This window comes from Ictalurus punctatus, chromosome 9 (genome assembly GCF_001660625.3).
Source record: "Ictalurus punctatus breed USDA103 chromosome 9, Coco_2.0, whole genome shotgun sequence".
Lineage (NCBI taxonomy): Eukaryota > Metazoa > Chordata > Actinopteri > Siluriformes > Ictaluridae > Ictalurus > Ictalurus punctatus.
Window position 1 is genome coordinate 24,565,908 of NC_030424.2, and position 19,369 is coordinate 24,585,276.

Consider the following 19,369-nt stretch of genomic DNA (forward strand, 5'->3'; position numbering starts at 1 on the left):
TAACCACCTACACAGCAAAATACCCAGCATTGCATTAACAATCACAGTGCTCAACTGTGTGCAGATGGGCTTTAACACTGTAGGTGAACAATGTGGGTGTTAATTAAACACTGGAGACTTTTCTATTTGCAAGATCCCCTAAATATAAATAAATAAAAAAAGAAAGAAAAAAGAATGCAAAAATAAGCAATCATTTTACACAACTCTTTCAGAGTGCCTTGGATCAGTACAAATTTCTTTCATGAACATTATTTAAATGTTTGCAATAATATTTTGCCTATTTATCTATTTATTAGAGCCATACAGCTTTTTATTCTGGACACATTAGGTTCAAGTTGACATTATTAATATTACTTATAATAACTGAGTTTCTGAGCTGTTGAGGTATGGATTAAACTAATCAAGAAAACAAGTGACCTATCAAACAGACTAATAACTATGAGAACTAAAAACTAAACATAATAGTTTTGATAAAGATGGGTTTGTGATTTCCACCACAGACCCTCTGCATGTTCTTCACAAACAACTTGGAGTCCTGAGAACCATTGCTTGAGTAAATAAAAATGCAAAGAACATCAATTAATTGCCAAACATATGGGTAGTGTAAGTTCTAAGCCTGGGTATTCCCCTGATTGTTTATGCTGTGCTTGCTTTGCCCATTTTCATGGTTTGTTCTTTGGATAATGCTTTGGCTTGTTTGCACTGTGATATTTCTTGTTCAGGCGACTTCCTGTTTACCGACTTCGTTTTTATTTTATATTGTGGATTGTGTATTAAAGAGTCTCTGTGTATGGATCCCCTCTCCCTGAGTATGATATGCTACAATAGTACACTGAAGGAATGTTTTTAAATGAGCTCATGCAAATCTAACTACCACGGGTGAAAATATTGCAGCTGTCATAGAATTCATTTTAGTAACAGCTTACCCTGACTTTACTCCCAACAGGAAATTAACCTACTATTACATATAAAGAACATAGGCATTTCTTGAATTTCAGGATCTCCATCCACAAATAGCAAAAGCAACTCGAATCATTTCTTATTCGAGTGACCTATCAAACTAGTAAGCACTTTTAGTTGGGCAGGCTGCCATAAACACATCGTGCCACAGGGGACTGTATCTGATTGAGCCGCCTTCCGATAATGGGTCTTAACGAATTGCCGATTAGGATCCCATGCAGATTTATTAAGGCTGCGATTGCGTGGGAGCCATGTCACAAACATCACCTGGGTCCTTGCCAAAAGTACTAATTAATGCAGTTACTTGGATGAGAGTAAATTCTTGCCTAAAGTCTATAAATCAGAATAAATAGAATGATCTGATGCACAGAGATATAAAAAAATAATGTGTGGCATGGTGCTTCCATTCAGCTCCACTAACCAGGAACAAAATGAATCTAAGGGACACCTTCAAACTATACAGTATATGGGGATAAATCTGTCTAGCATATGATGGAGGTGACTTTCACTCATTTTTTCCCAGACCTCAGGTGACCTTTTAAAAGAAAAATGTAAGAAAACCTCTATTACACATGTGGGGTTTAGTATGCAGGTAGAATGAGATTTTTAGAGCTCTCTCCAGTCTGTGAGGTGAAATGTAACAAAGCAGTCTAGCAATAAAAACACTGACACACCTTCCCCCTTTCTCTCATTCCTTCTGTTGAAACCATAGCACACTATTAATTGCTTCCCAAATGAAATACAGAGTACACAGAAATAAAATTAATATTTCCAGTAAGTCAAAAATGCACAGATGATGTAATTGGCATGAATATCTAACTATGCAGCCTGAGCTATCTTCCTGTTGCATCCCACTATGCATTTTAACTATTTGACTTTGCGTTCATGGCTATATTACAGTACATGGCTATATGAAAAATGTGCAAAGTGACAATTCTCTTTAGCAAATTTATTTACTATGTGTACAAGCTAATACAGCTTATTAGATTGCTAGCTTTGTATTTACCATTATGCCTATGTTGGTATTTAACTGACTGTGACAGAGCATGCCAGATAAATAAAATGATTATGATAGTATGTTGTACCACTATATTCCCAAAACTAATACTTTTGTTATTTTCTAAGCTGACACACCAAAACATTTTGTGTGTTCCATCAGAGTAACTGTGAAAGCACTTTACAACTAAATGAAGCAGTCTGTTGTACAGTGGATATAAAAAAAGTCTACACACCCCTGTTAAAATGGCAGGTTTTTGTGAAGTAAAAAAAAAAAAAACGCAACTAAGATAAATCATGTCAGATCTTTTCCCAACTTTAATGTGAAATTGCAAAGTATACAAATAAAGTGAAAAACAATCAGAAAATATTTTAGGGAAAAAAGGGGGGAAAAACAACTTACAATAACCTAGTTGCCTAAGTTTGCACACTCCTAAACTAATACTTTATTAAAGCACCTTTTGATTTTATTACAGCACTCAGCCCTTTTGGGTAAAAGTCTATCAGCGTGGCACATCTTAACTTGGTGGTATTTTTTCCCACTCTTTCTTACAAAAACATTCTAGATCCATCAAATTGTAAGGGCATGTCCTGTGCACAGCCTGCTTTAGGTCACCCCACAGAATTTTAGTTGGATTCAGGTCTGGCCTCTAGCTAGATCATTCAAAAACCTTGTTCAAATCCAAAATGTAGGGCAATATCATGGTCACAAAACACACGAGTGGGTCAAGCAATAGGCAAACAACATAAACTGGGCTTAGACAAGAATTGAGAAATGCGATTACAAAACAGGATCAAAACCATGAAACGCAGAACAAGGATCAAAGGCTTGGTACGGGTCTGGCGGAAAACACAGAAACACACCATACTTCATCCAGAACAAAGACACACAGAGGTTTAAATATAAGAAAAGAGCCAATAACATAACAGGGGTGGAGTCAGGACAGAAACCAAAACAAACGTGTCAAAAATAAACAGTCAATGAAAACCCAGAAGCGCAAACTGCCGAGGGGAAATCTGTCACAGTTGGCAGCCTCCCTGTTAGGTTTTTGTCTTGTTCTTTTGTGTATTTTGGAGAGATGTCATGTTCTTGGTGATGTCACTGTGTACCTGAATTTTTTCACTTGTTGATGATGGCCTTCATGGTGTTCCATGGTACATCTAATGTTTTGGAAATTCATTTAGAACCTCTCTGCTGATCGATACCTTTCAACAATTGAGATACTGTACATTGTGACCCTGGCTTCAGCAGTCGGATGAAACCAAGGAGATGTGAAGAAAATCCTACAGAAACAGCTTATTTTTATCTGGGGTTTTATCTCCTCAGCCTCAGGTGAGAGCAGAGCTTGGTTGGCCGTCTCGTCCACCTCAGGTGTGAGCAGTGCTTGGTTGCCCGTCTCAGCGGCGTCTGACTGGAACATGGCTAGGTGGGCCGTGTCGTCAGCCTCTGACTGGAACATGGCTTGGTGGGCCGTCTTGTCAACCTCTGGCTGGAACATGGCTTGGTGGGCAGTCTTGTCAGACTTGGTCATGAACAGGACTTAGTAGGCTATCTCATCAGCCTTGGACAGGAACAGGACTTGGTAGGCTGTGCCGTGACCCTCTAGCTGGAATTGAACCTTGGAGGTTCCCTCGATGACCTCTATTAGGATCATGACTGGATAGACCACTTAATCGGTCTCACACTGGAGCTCAGGTGATGTTTTTTTTTTTTTTTTTTCTTTTTTTTCTTTCAGTTTAGCTTTTAACTAGCTATTATTGTTGGCTTACTTTTATTTCACATATACTTTCTTATTATATAATTTTAATTATCATACTTTTATTTCATTCGTATGCCCGTTTTTAACAAAATTTTATATTTTAAATATTATTTATGTTATTATGTTATTCTTTCTGCCATTGCTACTATTTCTTGCATATTATTTGCCTTCTTAGTTTAGTTTAGTGTTTTGTTTTTTTTTAAAAAATTGACTAAAGTGTTTTTCATTGAAGGTGGTGGTCTTGAGTGAGTAATTTTAATAATTTGATTTGGCTGCCCAGTTTAAGCATGCCTGTAAGATGAGTCTAAATACAGACTACTAAATATATAGTCCATAGTGAAGAGGATGAGACTCACTGTTTGTAGGCACTACTGGTGTCGTCTTCACATGATTAGTCGGTCTGAACGGCATTGGAGTAAAACTTGTCGGAACCACTGGTGGGAATTCTCCATTAGCTAAAAAGAAAATGAAGATATTTCATGCTTACTATTACATATAAGTCCTAGTTAATATATAGAATGCGAAATAAATAAACAAGCACAAAATAGTAAAACAAACAAACAAAAACACATACTGAATTAATTCATTCACCCTTAGTAACTGCCTGGTCAGGGTCACTGTGGTTTAAATTAGGCCATTACAGTGAACCAACTAAATTTGCTAGAAAATATCACAGGCAGGTACAAACACAAATAACTGTACAAAGTACATGAATCAAATAACAAGGATTAATTTCTAGTATGTAACCTTGTTATAAAATTATCCACCAAGACAGATGTTGCCTAACACCTTCTGATGAACACTTTATCTAAGTACATATATGAATTTGTTAGATGTCATCATATGACATGCTAGGTATCTATTGTAACTTCTATCACTGTGTGAAAAATCAAAAGCCAAAAATATAGGAGAGAACAGAGCACAGGTGGTTGGTTCTTAACTTAAAAGGTGAGAACACAATTGCATGTTTCTTAATTACATGACAAGCCACATGAGCTTCAGCAATTGTTCCATTTGCCAGTTTCCTCAGAAGACAGATCAGCCCTTCACCCCAAATATAGTCCAACTAACAGTACTGGGAGTGTGTGGAAAATCTCATCGTAAAGAAAAGGGGGAGAAAAAAAAACACTCACATGAAAGCAACTCCCACACCACTCCAGTCCTGGCTGGCATCATTCATCATGTTCATCATGCTCCCTACTGCTCACAGCTTTTCATGGTGCACACTGCCACCAAAGCTATTATCAGGCCTCCCATTTGAGACATCAGTGCTGGAGCATGTGACTGGTTAAGAGTTATGGCCCAGACTTTCACTGGCCTAATTCTTAATTCAAACAGGCCATGCATTTAGATGTAGATGTTGTTCTCAGAAAAGGTTCTGTCTCAATTAGTGGCAGTTATTATGTTTTTTAAACATAATATCATGAATCTGACTGGTCAGAAGGTGTGGATTAATTGTGACCAGGTATAGTTCAAATTTATTTGAATACAATTATATTTTCTAGTAGTAACAACCAGCTCTCACAGGAACTTGTATGGTGGATGCTGGAAATCATCTAATAATAAACAAATACATATACATACATACATGTATATATATATATATATATATATATATATATATATATATATATATATATATATATATATATATATATACACACATCAGCTCTGGGCTGGTAACAGTAACTCTGCGTCATCTCGGGCCCCATTGTATTTTCCTTTAGTTCGCTTACAGTATTCATAGTTGAAACCAGCAAATGTTCTGGAGTCTGTAGGAAGCAATATAAAATAATTAATTTGCCTGGATTTTGATTAAAATATTTTTTTTAACACTATTTTCCTCCCAATTTTGTCATTTGCCAGACAACTGACCTCTTCACCATATATGAATGACAGGGGAGAGCATAACACCATCCCTCCCACCTAGCGAACATGGCCAGTTTTGCCAAACTATACAAAGACTAAGCAAACAATAAGTTTATAATTTAAGGGGTGAATCCTAATTTGTAATATTTTGTTAAAACATATAACAAGGCATCACTTTGTAGTTATTGAGATGGTACAAGTTTAACATCAAGAATTAAGGTGGAAAGCCGGATTTTAATCGTGACCATTTTCTACATTATCGGCCGATTGAGATACAAAAGAGGTACAGAAGCCATTTGGAAAGCTTTTATAATTCATATAACATATTCAACAGATTCCAGTTAATGGCGAGGTCAGACATACAAAGACTTACAAGTGTGCTTTCAACATTTTATTTTAATCTAAGTGTGAATTTAAAATTATATAAAAGCCATGCATGTAAAGCCATGGGATTGTGCAATAAAATCCATTCAATTATTTCTTTTTTTTTTTTTCATAAAAATCAGAAAATGGTACAAACACCTGCTTTTTATTATTTTTTAAATTAATATTATTAGTCCAGACCATTTTCATTTTGCAAAAATAAATAATGCATACATGCACTGTTATTCATTATACCTTAGCTCTGCTAAATTCTTGATTCTGATTGACCAGAAGGTAACAGCACAGCTCTGACAATAATTCGGACTGCATTGTTTATATTAACATACTCATTCTAATACTGGTATGGACACACACATAAAAGCTTGCTATTTATTCATGATCTTTGTGATAATAGTTTTTATTCGACTTCAGCTGAAATTGACATTGCTTGCTATGTATTCCTATGCATGTAGTTTTGTTGCTTCATCTGTATATTGAGCCATATTTAAAGCTTATTTATCCATATGTAATTAGAAGTTATTCCGAAATGTTGTACATCGGTATTTAGACTTAAGACATAATTACAAACTTTCTATTTTGTGCTATTCAGAAGTTTTGCAAGAATTATGCATGTAGGATGCCAAAAACAGATGCATGTCTGTTTTCTATTATGTGTAATTCTTGTAATTCTAATAACTAGTGTGTGATTTAACCACAATATGACACTCTAAAAATAATGTTTCGGGCTGTAAATACACTAAGAAATATGGAATACCATTTGAAGTTAATAGTATTAGTATTTATTATGTATTATTATTTTTTTTATTGTCTCTTGTGTTACAAAGGAAACCTGGGAACCTCAGTGACATGAACTGCACACTGGAAATTTGTGTAATTAATGATTAGCCTAGAAAATCAACTTGAGTACCCGCATTAGCGGTCTCTGAATACCTGTAACTTTCCCTGCAAACATACTAACCTAACTTTTGAACTTTTATACTTCATACCATACTGTACATGTTGGTCTAATTCCAGTCTCTCCAGCTAAAAAAAACACAAAACACCAGGAATGGCCACTGCAGACACATTAACGCATGCTGTTAGGTACCTAGAGATAGAACTCGGCTTCTGGTCATTCATTAATGAGATGTTTCTCTATTGCTGTGCATTGCTGTCATGAAGGGTTCACACGTCACTAAAACTGCTAAACAGTCATGCTTCGGCCCTTAGAGACAAAAAAGGGATTTTGGCCTTTCCGGGTTACTTTTTGTTAGCTTTGCTATCATTTGTGGTTGGCACTTATGCCCTCCATCCTCCATTTATTATTGATATGGCTCCCTGTCCAAAGCATCATATGAGAGCAAAACTAATAAAAACCAATATAAAAGAAAGCCTGCTGCTATGTGAAAAGGTGAGAAAAAAATAAAAGCAAACACCCACACAGCAAATCCGAAGCCATCTGTTTGAGCTGGAGAACAATGCAGACAAGAGAGAGATGGATTTCAGAGGATGTACACATACACACTTTCACATACACAGTGAACTAATAGACATTTGGCACAACACCCCATAAAGAGCATGAACTCTATCCCATAGAGAACATAAACTTGTGGATGTCACAGAACTTTCTGCAGCTAAATAAAGATAAGACAGAGGTACTTATTATCAGAAATGATGCACAGAAAATGTTAATTATGCCATATCTAGACACCTTATCTCTCAAGGCTTATGACTGCGTTAAGAAATTAGGGATCATGTTTTACAGTGATCTCAGTTTAAAAAAAAAACTAAACAAAACACATTAGCAATGTTTGTAAAACAGCATTTATTCTCTCCCCCACAGATAGAGAAACTCATACATGCATTTGTTACATCTACACTCTACTACTGCAACAGTGTTTTGGTTGACTTATCGAAAATCTTCATTAAACATTTACAAAGGGTTCAGAATGCAGCTGCAAGAATGCTGACATGTCCTGCAGTGAAGAATTATGTTTTCAATCAGATTTTAATATCCTGTTATTAATTTTCAAATGTCTTCATAGTGGTGCTCCTAGATAACCTTTGTAATATGATCACTAAATATACTTCTGCTAGATCACTTAGGTCATCCAACTGCAACCTGCTAGTTGTACCGAAAACGTGGGAGTCGGCCTTTAGTCACTATGGGCTAAAATGTGGAACTCTCTCCCTGACAACCTACATGCTGTTGATTCAATTAGCACTTTTATAAAGTATCTTAAATCACATTTGTTCACTGGGGCCTTTCCTCAAACCAGCTGATTTTTCTTACTTGATTTTATTTGTATTCCTTTATTTTTTCTATTTCATTTGCTTAGCCTTTTATTTATTTTATTTGATTTCTTACTATTAATTTTATTTTCTTGTATTTACTGTATGTCTTCTGTATTGTTTTAAAAAAAAGTGCTATATAAATAAAGCTTTACTTATTTACTTACTAACACTAAATTTTGGCATGCTTATAATGTGCAGCATGACTTGGTCCGTTTTTGCTAATAACACACACACGTAACTTTCGCAAAGGATGCTCTGACAGCGTTCTGGCTGATTGACAAGGGGTAAAATATGGCACATCAAACTATTTAATTTGTGGCATAATACATACATAGCTGGAATTAAAAGGGGCCATCCGTGAGCCCAAGCGATGGATGGCATCCCAGTGCCGCCATGTCAAATCAGTGCAAGCTGGCAAATACCATCTAATCCAAACTGCAAGGGAAATATTTCACACTGAGTGTCATCCATTTCCCTCGATGCTCTGTTCTCGCCCATCAGTGATGAGAAATTATGATTGCAATGGTGCCTCTCTTGGAAGTTTCTTCCTAAGATTGATATCAAATCTGATGATATGCTCAAACTAATGTGGCAGTTTGATGTTTCCGTATTATAGCTTGCAGCATGGAATTCTTCAATTTAAAAATCCTTACTGTAAATGGCCCCAAAAACACTTCAGCTGGATTGTAGATGTAAAAATTTAGATTGAATATATTATAACACTTGTTACCCAACTAAATATAAACCCAAATCTCATTGGCATGCATAAATCTGACATATCCATAACACATAAGAACATGAAGAGACAATAAGAGACTATATAAAATAATGGTGTGTTATAATCTTATAATGACTTCCCATTCCTTTTACATATTATTTATTTAGTTTTAAGCTGTTATCTTCTGAAAATCAGACCGAGAAGGAAAGCTGGCTTATGGGTCGTTCCACAGAGCTCACTTGAATTGCACATGTAAATGGGCTTAGTCTTTTAATGCAACACTTTTGTGTTAATGAGCCGCACTTCTATTTCGTCTCTCAGCTGCATCGTATTCAGACAGAGGCTCCTCTGAATGATTCCAAAAAGTCCTGTTCAGCATGATTATTATTCTGTTCACAGCTGCAAATAGGAACTCAATGCTCACAACTCAGTGTCGGCGTGCTCGCCGAGCCAGTCGCTTGTAGCATTTGCATTATTGCTAAATTAGTCTGTAGGGTGCACAATGCATTTAATATAAGTATGTTTAGTCTTTGCAACAGGTATTAGCAACAGGATATATATTGACGATAAATTCCTGCCTCTCAACCATTAGCTTACTCTCAGCGAACACGTGAAGGTGAAGCGCTGTTGTGTATGACAAACAGTTGGTTTACAATAGCAGCAAATGACAGTTGCCCTGAGTTGAAACAATGCCCATGTCCATATGAGGTAATTTTTTATTTCATGTTATCACATTGCTTTGTATTACATGGTCATTCAAATGTGTGAATGGTGGCAGAGGGTACACTCGACGCATCTAGTATTTTATTTTATTCAATGGACATTCAAAAGAATGTCAGGAAAAATGTAAAACATGGGCAGAGTGAAACCAATTTTATTTAAATATCTTTATGTGATGCTAATTGTGTGTCTTTTTCAGTGTATTAAAGTCTGCATTCAGAGTAACACTGTTTTGAACGCTGTTAAGTCAACACCCCCCCAAAACAATTGTCCTCTGTTTGGAAAAGTGGATTATATATAAATATGTTATTTTATTTTTTTTTTATTTTGGTTATATTTATATAACAAATCCAATCAGTGGACATGATTTTAAGCTCTAAAAATTTTTTCAATCATATTGCTTTTCTCTTGACTTTATTTACATATGTGACCTTGAAGTAATCCAAAAATAATCAGATTGTCACGATTCCCCCTTGAAGCAGCGTGCTCTAAGCGCGAATGCGCGAGCACCTGCTTTTCCGCTGTTGACCGTAGTGACATTGGGACACGTGTGTTTTGTTTATGTTTGTCATGTCTCCTCCCTGTTCTGTCATTGGCTGGGAATTCACGTGGGTCTGTATTGCTCCCAGCTGATAGCAGTTTACACGCTAATCAGGTCCGCATATATACCGCGCGCTTCCCAGCACCCAACGCGGAAGATTAAGAAGTCGCAAGTCGCAAGCCGCAAGCAAGTCAGTTCGCGCTTGATTCTCCGCTTCCAGTCCCTCGTTCTAGTTCGTGTCTTGTCTTGTCTTGTCTTGTCTTGTCTTGTCTTGTCTTGTCTTGTCTTGTCTTGTCTTGGTTTGGTTATCGACCTAGATTCCTGCCTAGCCCCGTGTATGCCTGTTTGCCAATCGCCTGACCTCTTGCATGTTTATGGATTACGTTTTGGATCACGTTTTGGATTTGTCTGCCTGCCTGTCTCTATAAATAAACAACTGTTGTCCTGCACTTGCATCCGCCTTATCTCTGCTCCGTCACGATTTGTGACAGAAACTTCCGCCCTAACATGGATGCAGCAGGAGGACTAGAGAGAAGGCACGCCACCGCAACCAGGAAAATCGTAGGACAATACCGCATCGGGGAACGCTCGGATTACTGGCCGCATTTTTCATCCGTGCAATTTCCCCAAAGGTACGCCATTGAATTGCCGCCAGAGACAGGGGATTGGGGAGCTACCCGCTGGAGTTTCTCTTCAGCTGCCAGGAGTATTTCTGCAGCTTGGTGGTTCCCAAGCCTACTAAGAGAGAGTGGATAGGGTTCCTGGTGTCCAGGTTTTGCGGCCCGGCCTGTGACTGGGCGGAGCAGCTGGTGAGTGCTGGGTTGCCAGCCCTCCATGATGTCACTCAGTTTACAGAGCTGTTTATGGAGGAGTTTTCACAGCCTGGACAACTTTGTGGTCTTGATTTACTGGGGTGGAGAGTCAATGGACAGCCCCAGGTGGACCCACCATTCAACCTCTATTATGAGGAGATGGACAGGGCAGTAACCAGCGATCCACTTCAGTTTCCGGCCAACACGGGGGCGAAATCCCCGAGATGTATGACCGAGGGCTGCGGGAGAGAGACTCAGCTTCAATGTCCCACTTGCAGGAAGCTGGGCCTCCAGGAAGCTTTCTTCTGCTCTCAGGAATGCTTCAAGAGCAGCTGGCGGGAGCATAAGAAACTCCACCGGAGAGCCCGTGCAGAGACCCAGCCCGGGACCGACAGGGTGACCTCAGAGCTCAAACCTGAGCCCCACGAGGTGGTCTCACCCGCCGAGCTCCAACAAAAGGTCCAAGTCAAGTCTCACGTCCCTGAGATCCAAGTCAAGTCTCACGTCCCTGAGATCCAAGCCAAGCCTCACGTCCCTGAGCTCCAGGTCCGGCCTCCAGTCCCTGAGCTCCAGGTCCGGCCTCCAGTCCCTGAGCTCCAGGTCTGGCCTCCAGTCCCTGAGCTCCAGGTCCGGCCTCCAGTCCCTGAGCTCCAGGTCCGGCCTCCAGTCCCTGAGCTCCAGGTCCGGCCTCCAGTCCCTGAGCTCCAAGCCAAGCCTCCAGTCCCTGAGATCCAAGTCAAGCCTCCAGTCCCTGAGATCCAAGTCAAGCCTCCCGTCCATGATGTCCAGTCCCAGCCTCCAGTCCCTGAGCTCCAGGTCCAGCCTCCAGTGCCTCAGCTCCAGGTCCAGCCTCCAGTCCCTGAGCTCCAGGTCCAGCTTCCAATCCTTGAGCTCCAGGTCCAGCCTCCAGTGAGAAAGGTCCAGGTCAAGTCTCACGTCCCTGAGGTCCAAGCCAAGCCTCCAGGCTCTGACGCCCAAGCCAAGCCTCCAGGCTCTGACGCCCAAGCCAAGCCTCCAGGCTCTGACGCCCAAGCCAAGCCTCCAGGCTCTGACGCCCAAGCCAAGCCTCCAGGCTCTGAGGCCCAAGCTCTGCTAATATCTCAGCCTAAGGACCAAATGCTGCTCACGCCCAAGTCTACCGACCCGGTTGCCCCAGTTCAACCCACTGACACGCACCACCAAGCTCTGCTCACGCCCCAGTCTGCTGACACGCCCAGCCAAGCTCTGCTCACGCCCCAGTCTGCTGACACGCACCGCCAAGCTCTGCTCACGCCCCAGTCTGCTGACACGCACCGCCAAGCTCTGCTCACGCCCCAGTCTGCTGACACGCACCGCCAAGCTCTGCTCACGCCCCAGTCTGCTGACACGCACCGCCAAGCTCTGCTCACGCCCCAGTCTGCTGACACGCACCGCCAAACTCTGCTCACGCCCCCGTCTGCTGACACGCCCAGCCAAGCTCTGCTCACGCCCCCGTCTGCTGACACGCCCAGCCAAGCTCTGCTCACGCCCCCGTCTGCTGACACGCCCAGCCAAGCTCTGCTCACGCCCCAGTCTGCTGACAGGCACCGCCAAGCTCTGCTCACGCCCCAGTCTGCTGACAGGCACCGCCAAGCTCTGCTCACGCCCCAGTCTGCTGACACGCACCGCCAAGCTCTGCTCACGCCCCAGTCTGCTGACACGGCCAGCCAAGCTCCGCCCATGCCCAAGGTTCACCTAGTGACCTCAGAGCCTCAGTCTCCCTGTTCAGCTGTGGACGTCGCTCAGCCTCCCTGCTCAGCTGAGGTCGTCGCTCAGCCCGCCTGTTCAGCTGAGGTCGTCGCTCAGCCCGCCTGTTCAGCTGAGGTCGTCGCTCAGCCCGCCTGTTCAGCTGAGGTCGTCGCTCAGCCCGCCTGTTCAGCTGAGGTCGTCGCTCAGCCCGCCTGTTCAGCTGAGGTCGTCGCTCAGCCCGCCTGTTCAGCTGAGGTCGTCGCTCAGCCCGCCTGTTCAGCTGAGGTCGTCGCTCAGCCCCCTTGCTCCATGGCAAATAGCGTTCCCCCCTTCTGCTTCGAGGAGACCCACGCTCCTCTCCCTGGCCGCACGGAGACCCACGCTCCTCTCCCTGGCCTTACAGGGGACTTCGCTCTGCCTCCCAGTTCAGCTGGGGACGTCACTCCGCTTTCATGCTCCGACGAGGACGTCACCCTGCTTCCTTGCGCCGCCGAGTACAGTGCTCTGTTTCCCTGCTCCACCGAGGATGTCGCTCTGCCTTCCTGCTCCGCCGAGGACATCGCTCTGCCTTTATGTTCCGATGAGGACGTCGCCCTGCTTCCCTGCTCCGCCGAGTACAGTGCTCTGTTTCCCTGCTCCGCCGAGGACGTCGCTCTGCCCTCATGCCCAGCTGAGGTCGTCGCTCTACCCTCATGCCTAGCTGAGGTCGTCGCTCAGCCCCCCTGTCCAGCTGAGGTCGTCGCTCAGCCCCCCTGTCCAGCTGAGGTCGTCACTCAGCCCCCCTGTCCAGCTGAGGTCGTCGCTCAGCCCCCCTGTCCAGCTGAGGTCGTCGCTCAGCCTCCCTCCTAGATTCCTGCCTAGCCCCGTGTATGCCTGTTTGCCAATCGCCTGACCTCTTGCATGTTTATGGATTACGTTTTGGATCACATCTTGGATTTGTCTGCCTGCCTGTCTCTATAAATAAACAACTGTTGTCCTGCACTTGCATCCGCCTTATCTCTGCTCCGTCACGATTTGTGACACAGATTACATTGTCATATTGTGATGTTTGGATTGCTTATATATTTTTTTATGAAGTACTTTGTAACTGTAGGAATACATTAAACTAACCCTGCAAACCCTGCTAATGCACCATTACGTGTGAATGATCTGCTGATGGATAGGGTACTAGGGGCAATAGATAACAGGATTTTGGTAGGTTCATAGTTTGATGATTTAAGATAGTGAACCACAAAGTTTTGACCCTCAGTAAGTTCAAAGGATAAAAACAGCAAAGAAGTTTTTATATATATATATTTCATATTCCTCCATCCATCTTCTGTACCATTTATCCTTACCTACTCTAACAACTTACTAAATAATAAACAGTGGAAGTTTGTGAGGCAAAGAAAAAAAAGTAAACAACAAATCAATCAATGAACCAAACAACGAACCAACCAAATAAATATACCCAACTCAAATATAAAAAGGAACCATTATTTCTCAAATTACCCTCAGGAAACAGATATGAGGAAAAAAAAAAGTGTTGACTCACTTTCAAGGAAACAGTTCATAGTAAGAGTGAAGTTATCCACAGCAAACGCCACTTCAGAGCCAGAAGAAATGTCTGCTGTGAACTGGAGATAGAACCTACACAGGATAGAAGAAGAAGAGAGTTAATCCAGTTCCTTATTTGTTTCTACATTAAACACTTTCTATCATAGCTGTAGGAAATACAACATCCAATATCAAACAAAGGAAGTGATCAATCTGATAGCTAAATATCTTACTACTACTAGCCAGTGCTGCTCTGATTACAAGGGCTGAATAAAATGATTTGAGCCAACAGCGTAGCACTATGTTCAGAGTCTAGCTGATATTATTTGATCGCCCGCAAGTACACTTCAGAGGCAGCAAGCTCTCAGACAGATTCTGATCTGGCCAGTCCTCAAAAACAATTAGACATAAGACATAAGAGGCTTAGCAGGGCTGAAAATGGTTAAAAATGACTATTATGTCTGCAGCACCTGTGGTTATAAATCAGAATTGTATTCAACCTTGAAAATTCCTGTCACTCTAATTTGAGCATGAAGTTAATATCTAACCTGGCTGGAAGTTGATCTGGGGGGCTTCACGTATAATATGCTAAAGGGCAACATCACCATTTTTTAAAAAGACGATAGAGAATTCATGAAAAAAAAAAAAGCAAAAGTGGAAAGAAGAAAAACGAGGCCAAAGTACAAGAAAAAGGCCAAAACTGAAATCTTAATCATTCTCTGAGGACGGGCATTAGCAAAGCATGAACATTAGAAGGAGCCCAATCAAGCACACAGAGATGAATCGGCCCATTGTTTTTCTCTCTGCTCTACTGTCTCGCAAGTCAAGTGCAATTGCTAATTGGAGTGAAAGTGTGGTTGAATGTGAATGTTCTGTACATTGATTTATTTTCTTCCCTCTCACTCTTTTTTTAAAGGTGCGAATGATATGGTGGAGCGAGACCAAAGAACAGGCCTGATCTCAGCGGGATTCATTAAGATTTTAGGGTGAATATGGGGTTTAGAACAAAACTGAATGCAAATTATACAACAGTGCATTCTGAAAGGCTGGTAAACAGCAAACCATTGATGCATTTATGCAGCAAGGAGTAGTGACTGTGTTTTTTCACCTGTTTTTGTTCAGACAGAGCTAGCATTCTCATATGTTGTATATGAAATATTTGATATAAATTTGGACATAGAAGGCTATATGTATCTGTATATGATCAGTACTCCAAATGTCCAGATTTAAACCTGAAGTGGGTGTGGCCTGTACAAGGAAGATTAAAAAAAAAAAAAAAAAAAAACTAAACAAATATCCTATCACAACACCCCCAGGAACAATATAAAACACTGGAAAACAAAGCAAGGTAGAAATGCCAGAACTGTCAGCATGGTGTGTGAATTCTGCTTTTGACAGATCCTCACCCTCAGCTACATCACTCTAGTTTATGATGTCAACTGTCAATGTGTGAGGGACTTTTTTTTCCCACTGTCACACTATTCATTCTGGTTCTATTTCTCAAAAATATAAACAAAGTTGTAGTCTAATTTAAACCATCACAACCCTGAGCAGGAAGTTATTAACAGTGAATAAATCAATGCTGGTCTTCGTATCTTGATTTAAATCCATATTTTACACATTATTTGTTCTATTCGAACAATGTATTTGTATTCAGTTATATATCTACTACCTAGATACTTACGAGTCGACTAATCCAAACAGTGGGAAAGTGACGAGTTGCCATCCCTTGTCCTGTTTGGTCTCACTGCTGGAGTTCCATAGACTTTTTTGGCTTTCGGGTCCTGTGCTGTTTTCGATGATCCAGAGAGAAAGAAGACCATTTGGGCTTCCACATACCTGGAAACGTACCTGTAGCGCACATAACACACAGTGCTGCATCTGTGATATACAGTATTTACATTTAAAACAGGGCATCTGGTTGGATTGTTTCATTCTTTATTTGTAGTAGTGTATGATGCCCTGCGATATACTGGCGTCCCAATCAGGAGGTATTCCCAATTTACAAGCCATGTTCCTGGGATTGGCTCCATATCCACCAACCCCCTGATCAGGAAAAAGTTCTGAATGAATGCTACTGCTTATTCTTTCATTTGTTTTTTGTGCATCGTAACTAGTTTGGACAAGCCACATTATGGCCCTGACAATTACATTCTTTCATCTCTTTTTTTCTGCTACATGGAACATATATACATCCATTTTCTGTAATGCTTGGGGAGCCTATCCCAGGGAACTTGGGGCACAAGGTGAGGGACACCCTGGACAGGGTGCCAACCCATTGCGGGGCACAACTGCACAGACATTCACACTATGGAAAATTTAGAAATGCCAGTGGAGGAGGAAACCAGAGTACCCTGAGGAAACCCCAGAAGCATGCAGACAACATGCAAACTCCATTCACACAGGGTGGAGTTAGGATTCCCACCCCCAACCCCAGAGGTGCGAGGCAAACATGCTAACCACTAAGCAACCATGCACCCCCTCTTATGTGTGTGTGTGTGTGTGTGTGTGTGTGTGTGTGTGTGTGTGTGTGTGTGTTTGTGTGTGTGTGTGTAGATGTACTTTTGAGCTTTGACAGTTTTTGTCATTTCTAATAGTTAAATCTAACATTCTAAAATTTAGCATTGTGTTAAAATTAAATAATTGTAATTTTGAGATTTGTTCCCCTGTTGCTTGTGTTTAGGTAAAGCAGAGAGAAAGAGCAGGCTTTTTTGTTTGTTTACCCAGCAGAAAAAAAATATAAATTTGGTTACTGATTTTAATGTGTTTTATAATAAAAATAACAATAATAACCATAATAATTGTTGTTTTTGTTGTTAGTATTATTATTATTATTATTATTATTATTATTATTATTATTATTATTATTATTATCAATATTAATTATAATTATCCGTTGTTTCCCACTCATACAACAACCCTAATGTTTAAACTAGGTTTATTAAAAAATGTAGAAATGTGTATAATCCTTTCCTAACTAGTGATTTCCCCCAGCATGGTAATGCAGTGTGACATCAAGCCCACATTCTCTGTTACTGCTCCTCCTCCAGCATTTGAGGTGGCACACTGTGGAGGGCGACACAGCCAGCTGTTCGAGCAAGTGAAGTTTTTCCAGCTCTGGTGCTCAGACAGGGAGTACGAGACAAGGTGAGTGAGACAGAAGTTCTCATCTAGAGCCCTTACTCATCTCTGGGACTGGAGCCAAGCTGCTGTCATGCCCTGCTGTGCTTGCACCGTGCTCTCGGTTCTATATGTACAACAAAGAGCCCTTGCCTCCCATCTATCTTGAGCTGTCAATCAGAAATCTCTGGCCAGATGAGTCCTCCACATCTATCTGTGTCTATTTCTACATGATCCCATTTACTTCTTTACTATCTATCTCTTTTGACTTTTTCGCCTTTGCATGACTTGCTTTCTGTCTTTTCCATTTAGGACTTGCTGACCTCTAGGTCTGTCCCTCTCTGTCTATTTTTTTCTGTCTGTCTTTCTCTCTCTACTCTTTTGCCTCATTAAGTATTTTGTACTGAAGGACTTGAGTACATTGCATTCAGAATAGTATGTAAAATACTGCCAGTCAAACCTCTTGAAGAAGGCAGGGACTGGAGATTGGCTTTGCTAGTTATTTGTTTACTTCCAGGCAATTGCATGACGGGTAAACTTTACAAATATATTATAACATGTGAATGATGTATAGCATACTAGAGTCGCTATATATATCATGACCTTGAAATTATAAGGTTCTGCCTGAGTTCAGTGAATTTTAGGTAGTGAAGTTTAGTGAATTTTAGGTAGAACCACAAACTTTTGATCCTCAGTTCAAAACATATACATTGTTTGAGGGTTATATTATATGTTGGTGTAAAAATATGACTTTAATTAAAACTGAATTAAACTTAATCTTATTTGTTTGTTTGTTTCGCCATTGTATTGTCCTAACAATGCCATGTTAATTTGTCATTATAATGCACACTGAAATTGCATCTAATTGCATTATTGTGTAATGATAATCTCTACCCTGGATCAAATGTCAGCAGTATTCATTATAACACTTTTCATTTAATTACTAAAAAGAGGTTGGACCTTGGACAGTGATCTATAGAATATGCAAAGTGCTTTGCAATACCTTAAAGTAAAGTGAAATTATAACTTGGAGGAATTACCATAAAACAGAATTAAAAGCATATCATTGCACCATATTATGAGGAGATTCAATTAATCAACTAGTCTCGATTTAGCCCTGACATTTTATCAGGAAGGATGTTGGCATATTAATCACACACTCCTCTTGCCTTTGCTGATCAAACCCTCCTCGTATGCATCTGAAACTCTTATCTGTATGCAGTGCCTCGCTAATGGCCGCATCTTTTGTTGCCTGTGTACTCAAATGAGAGTGGAATACATTTGCTGGAAATATGAAACAGGGCCTGATGAAAAATGCTCTTAACATAATTTCCTCTGAGATCCAAATAAAGCTGGCCACACAGACGCACTGCGCGCAAGCTTGGCTTCGCGGCCTGAATGCAGAATTTCTGCTCTCTTACCATGCATGGGGCGTTGCGCAGGGGGTAGAGGAACAGTGGACTCCGCACAGCTACTGACCCCCGTTGGCCTTTGGATTGACTTTCCAGAGCCAAAACAGAACCTGTCAGGAAAAAAGAAAGCCAGATATACAACATATCTGAAAACTTGGACATGGAAGAAGTTAAGTTAAATATGGCAAATAAAAAATACTAGAGGACCGTGGTGGGCATGAGTGCTGGATTCTTGTTTATAGATAGAATTTCAAGATATAGTCACTTCAGTTTAGTGACTTAGTGACTTAGTGACCGTGCAGTAACACAACACAGCTCATACATATGAGGGGCATGGATCTAATTTTATACCATCACAATGTCAAGAGTGTAAAGTAAAAAATAAGATATGTGTGTTATCTTTGTACTCATTTTTAAAATTTTAGCTTGATAACATGATGAATAAAGAGAAGTGCTGATGATATGAGATCTGGTTTACATGCCGATTGCTATATTGCAAAAAGTGAAAGCATCCACTTGTGAATGTATTAGGTCAAAACACACTTATTGTAATCCCTTGA

The 19,369-nt window shown here is 40.8% G+C and overlaps 1 protein-coding gene across 1 annotated transcript in view; it reads right to left on the minus strand.

Moving 5' to 3' along the window:
- alk (ALK receptor tyrosine kinase) overlaps positions 1-19,369 on the minus strand; it is a 438,375-nt gene that overhangs the window by 30,891 nt on the left and 388,115 nt on the right. The window contains exons 8-11 of the mRNA XM_017477116.3: positions 18,819-18,919; positions 15,962-16,128; positions 14,276-14,370; positions 4,073-4,171 (exon numbers count right to left, since the gene is read on the minus strand). Of these exons, the coding sequence (XP_017332605.2) occupies positions 4,073-4,171; positions 14,276-14,370; positions 15,962-16,128; positions 18,819-18,919 (462 nt within the window). The remainder of the gene's footprint in view (positions 1-4,072; positions 4,172-14,275; positions 14,371-15,961; positions 16,129-18,818; positions 18,920-19,369) is intronic.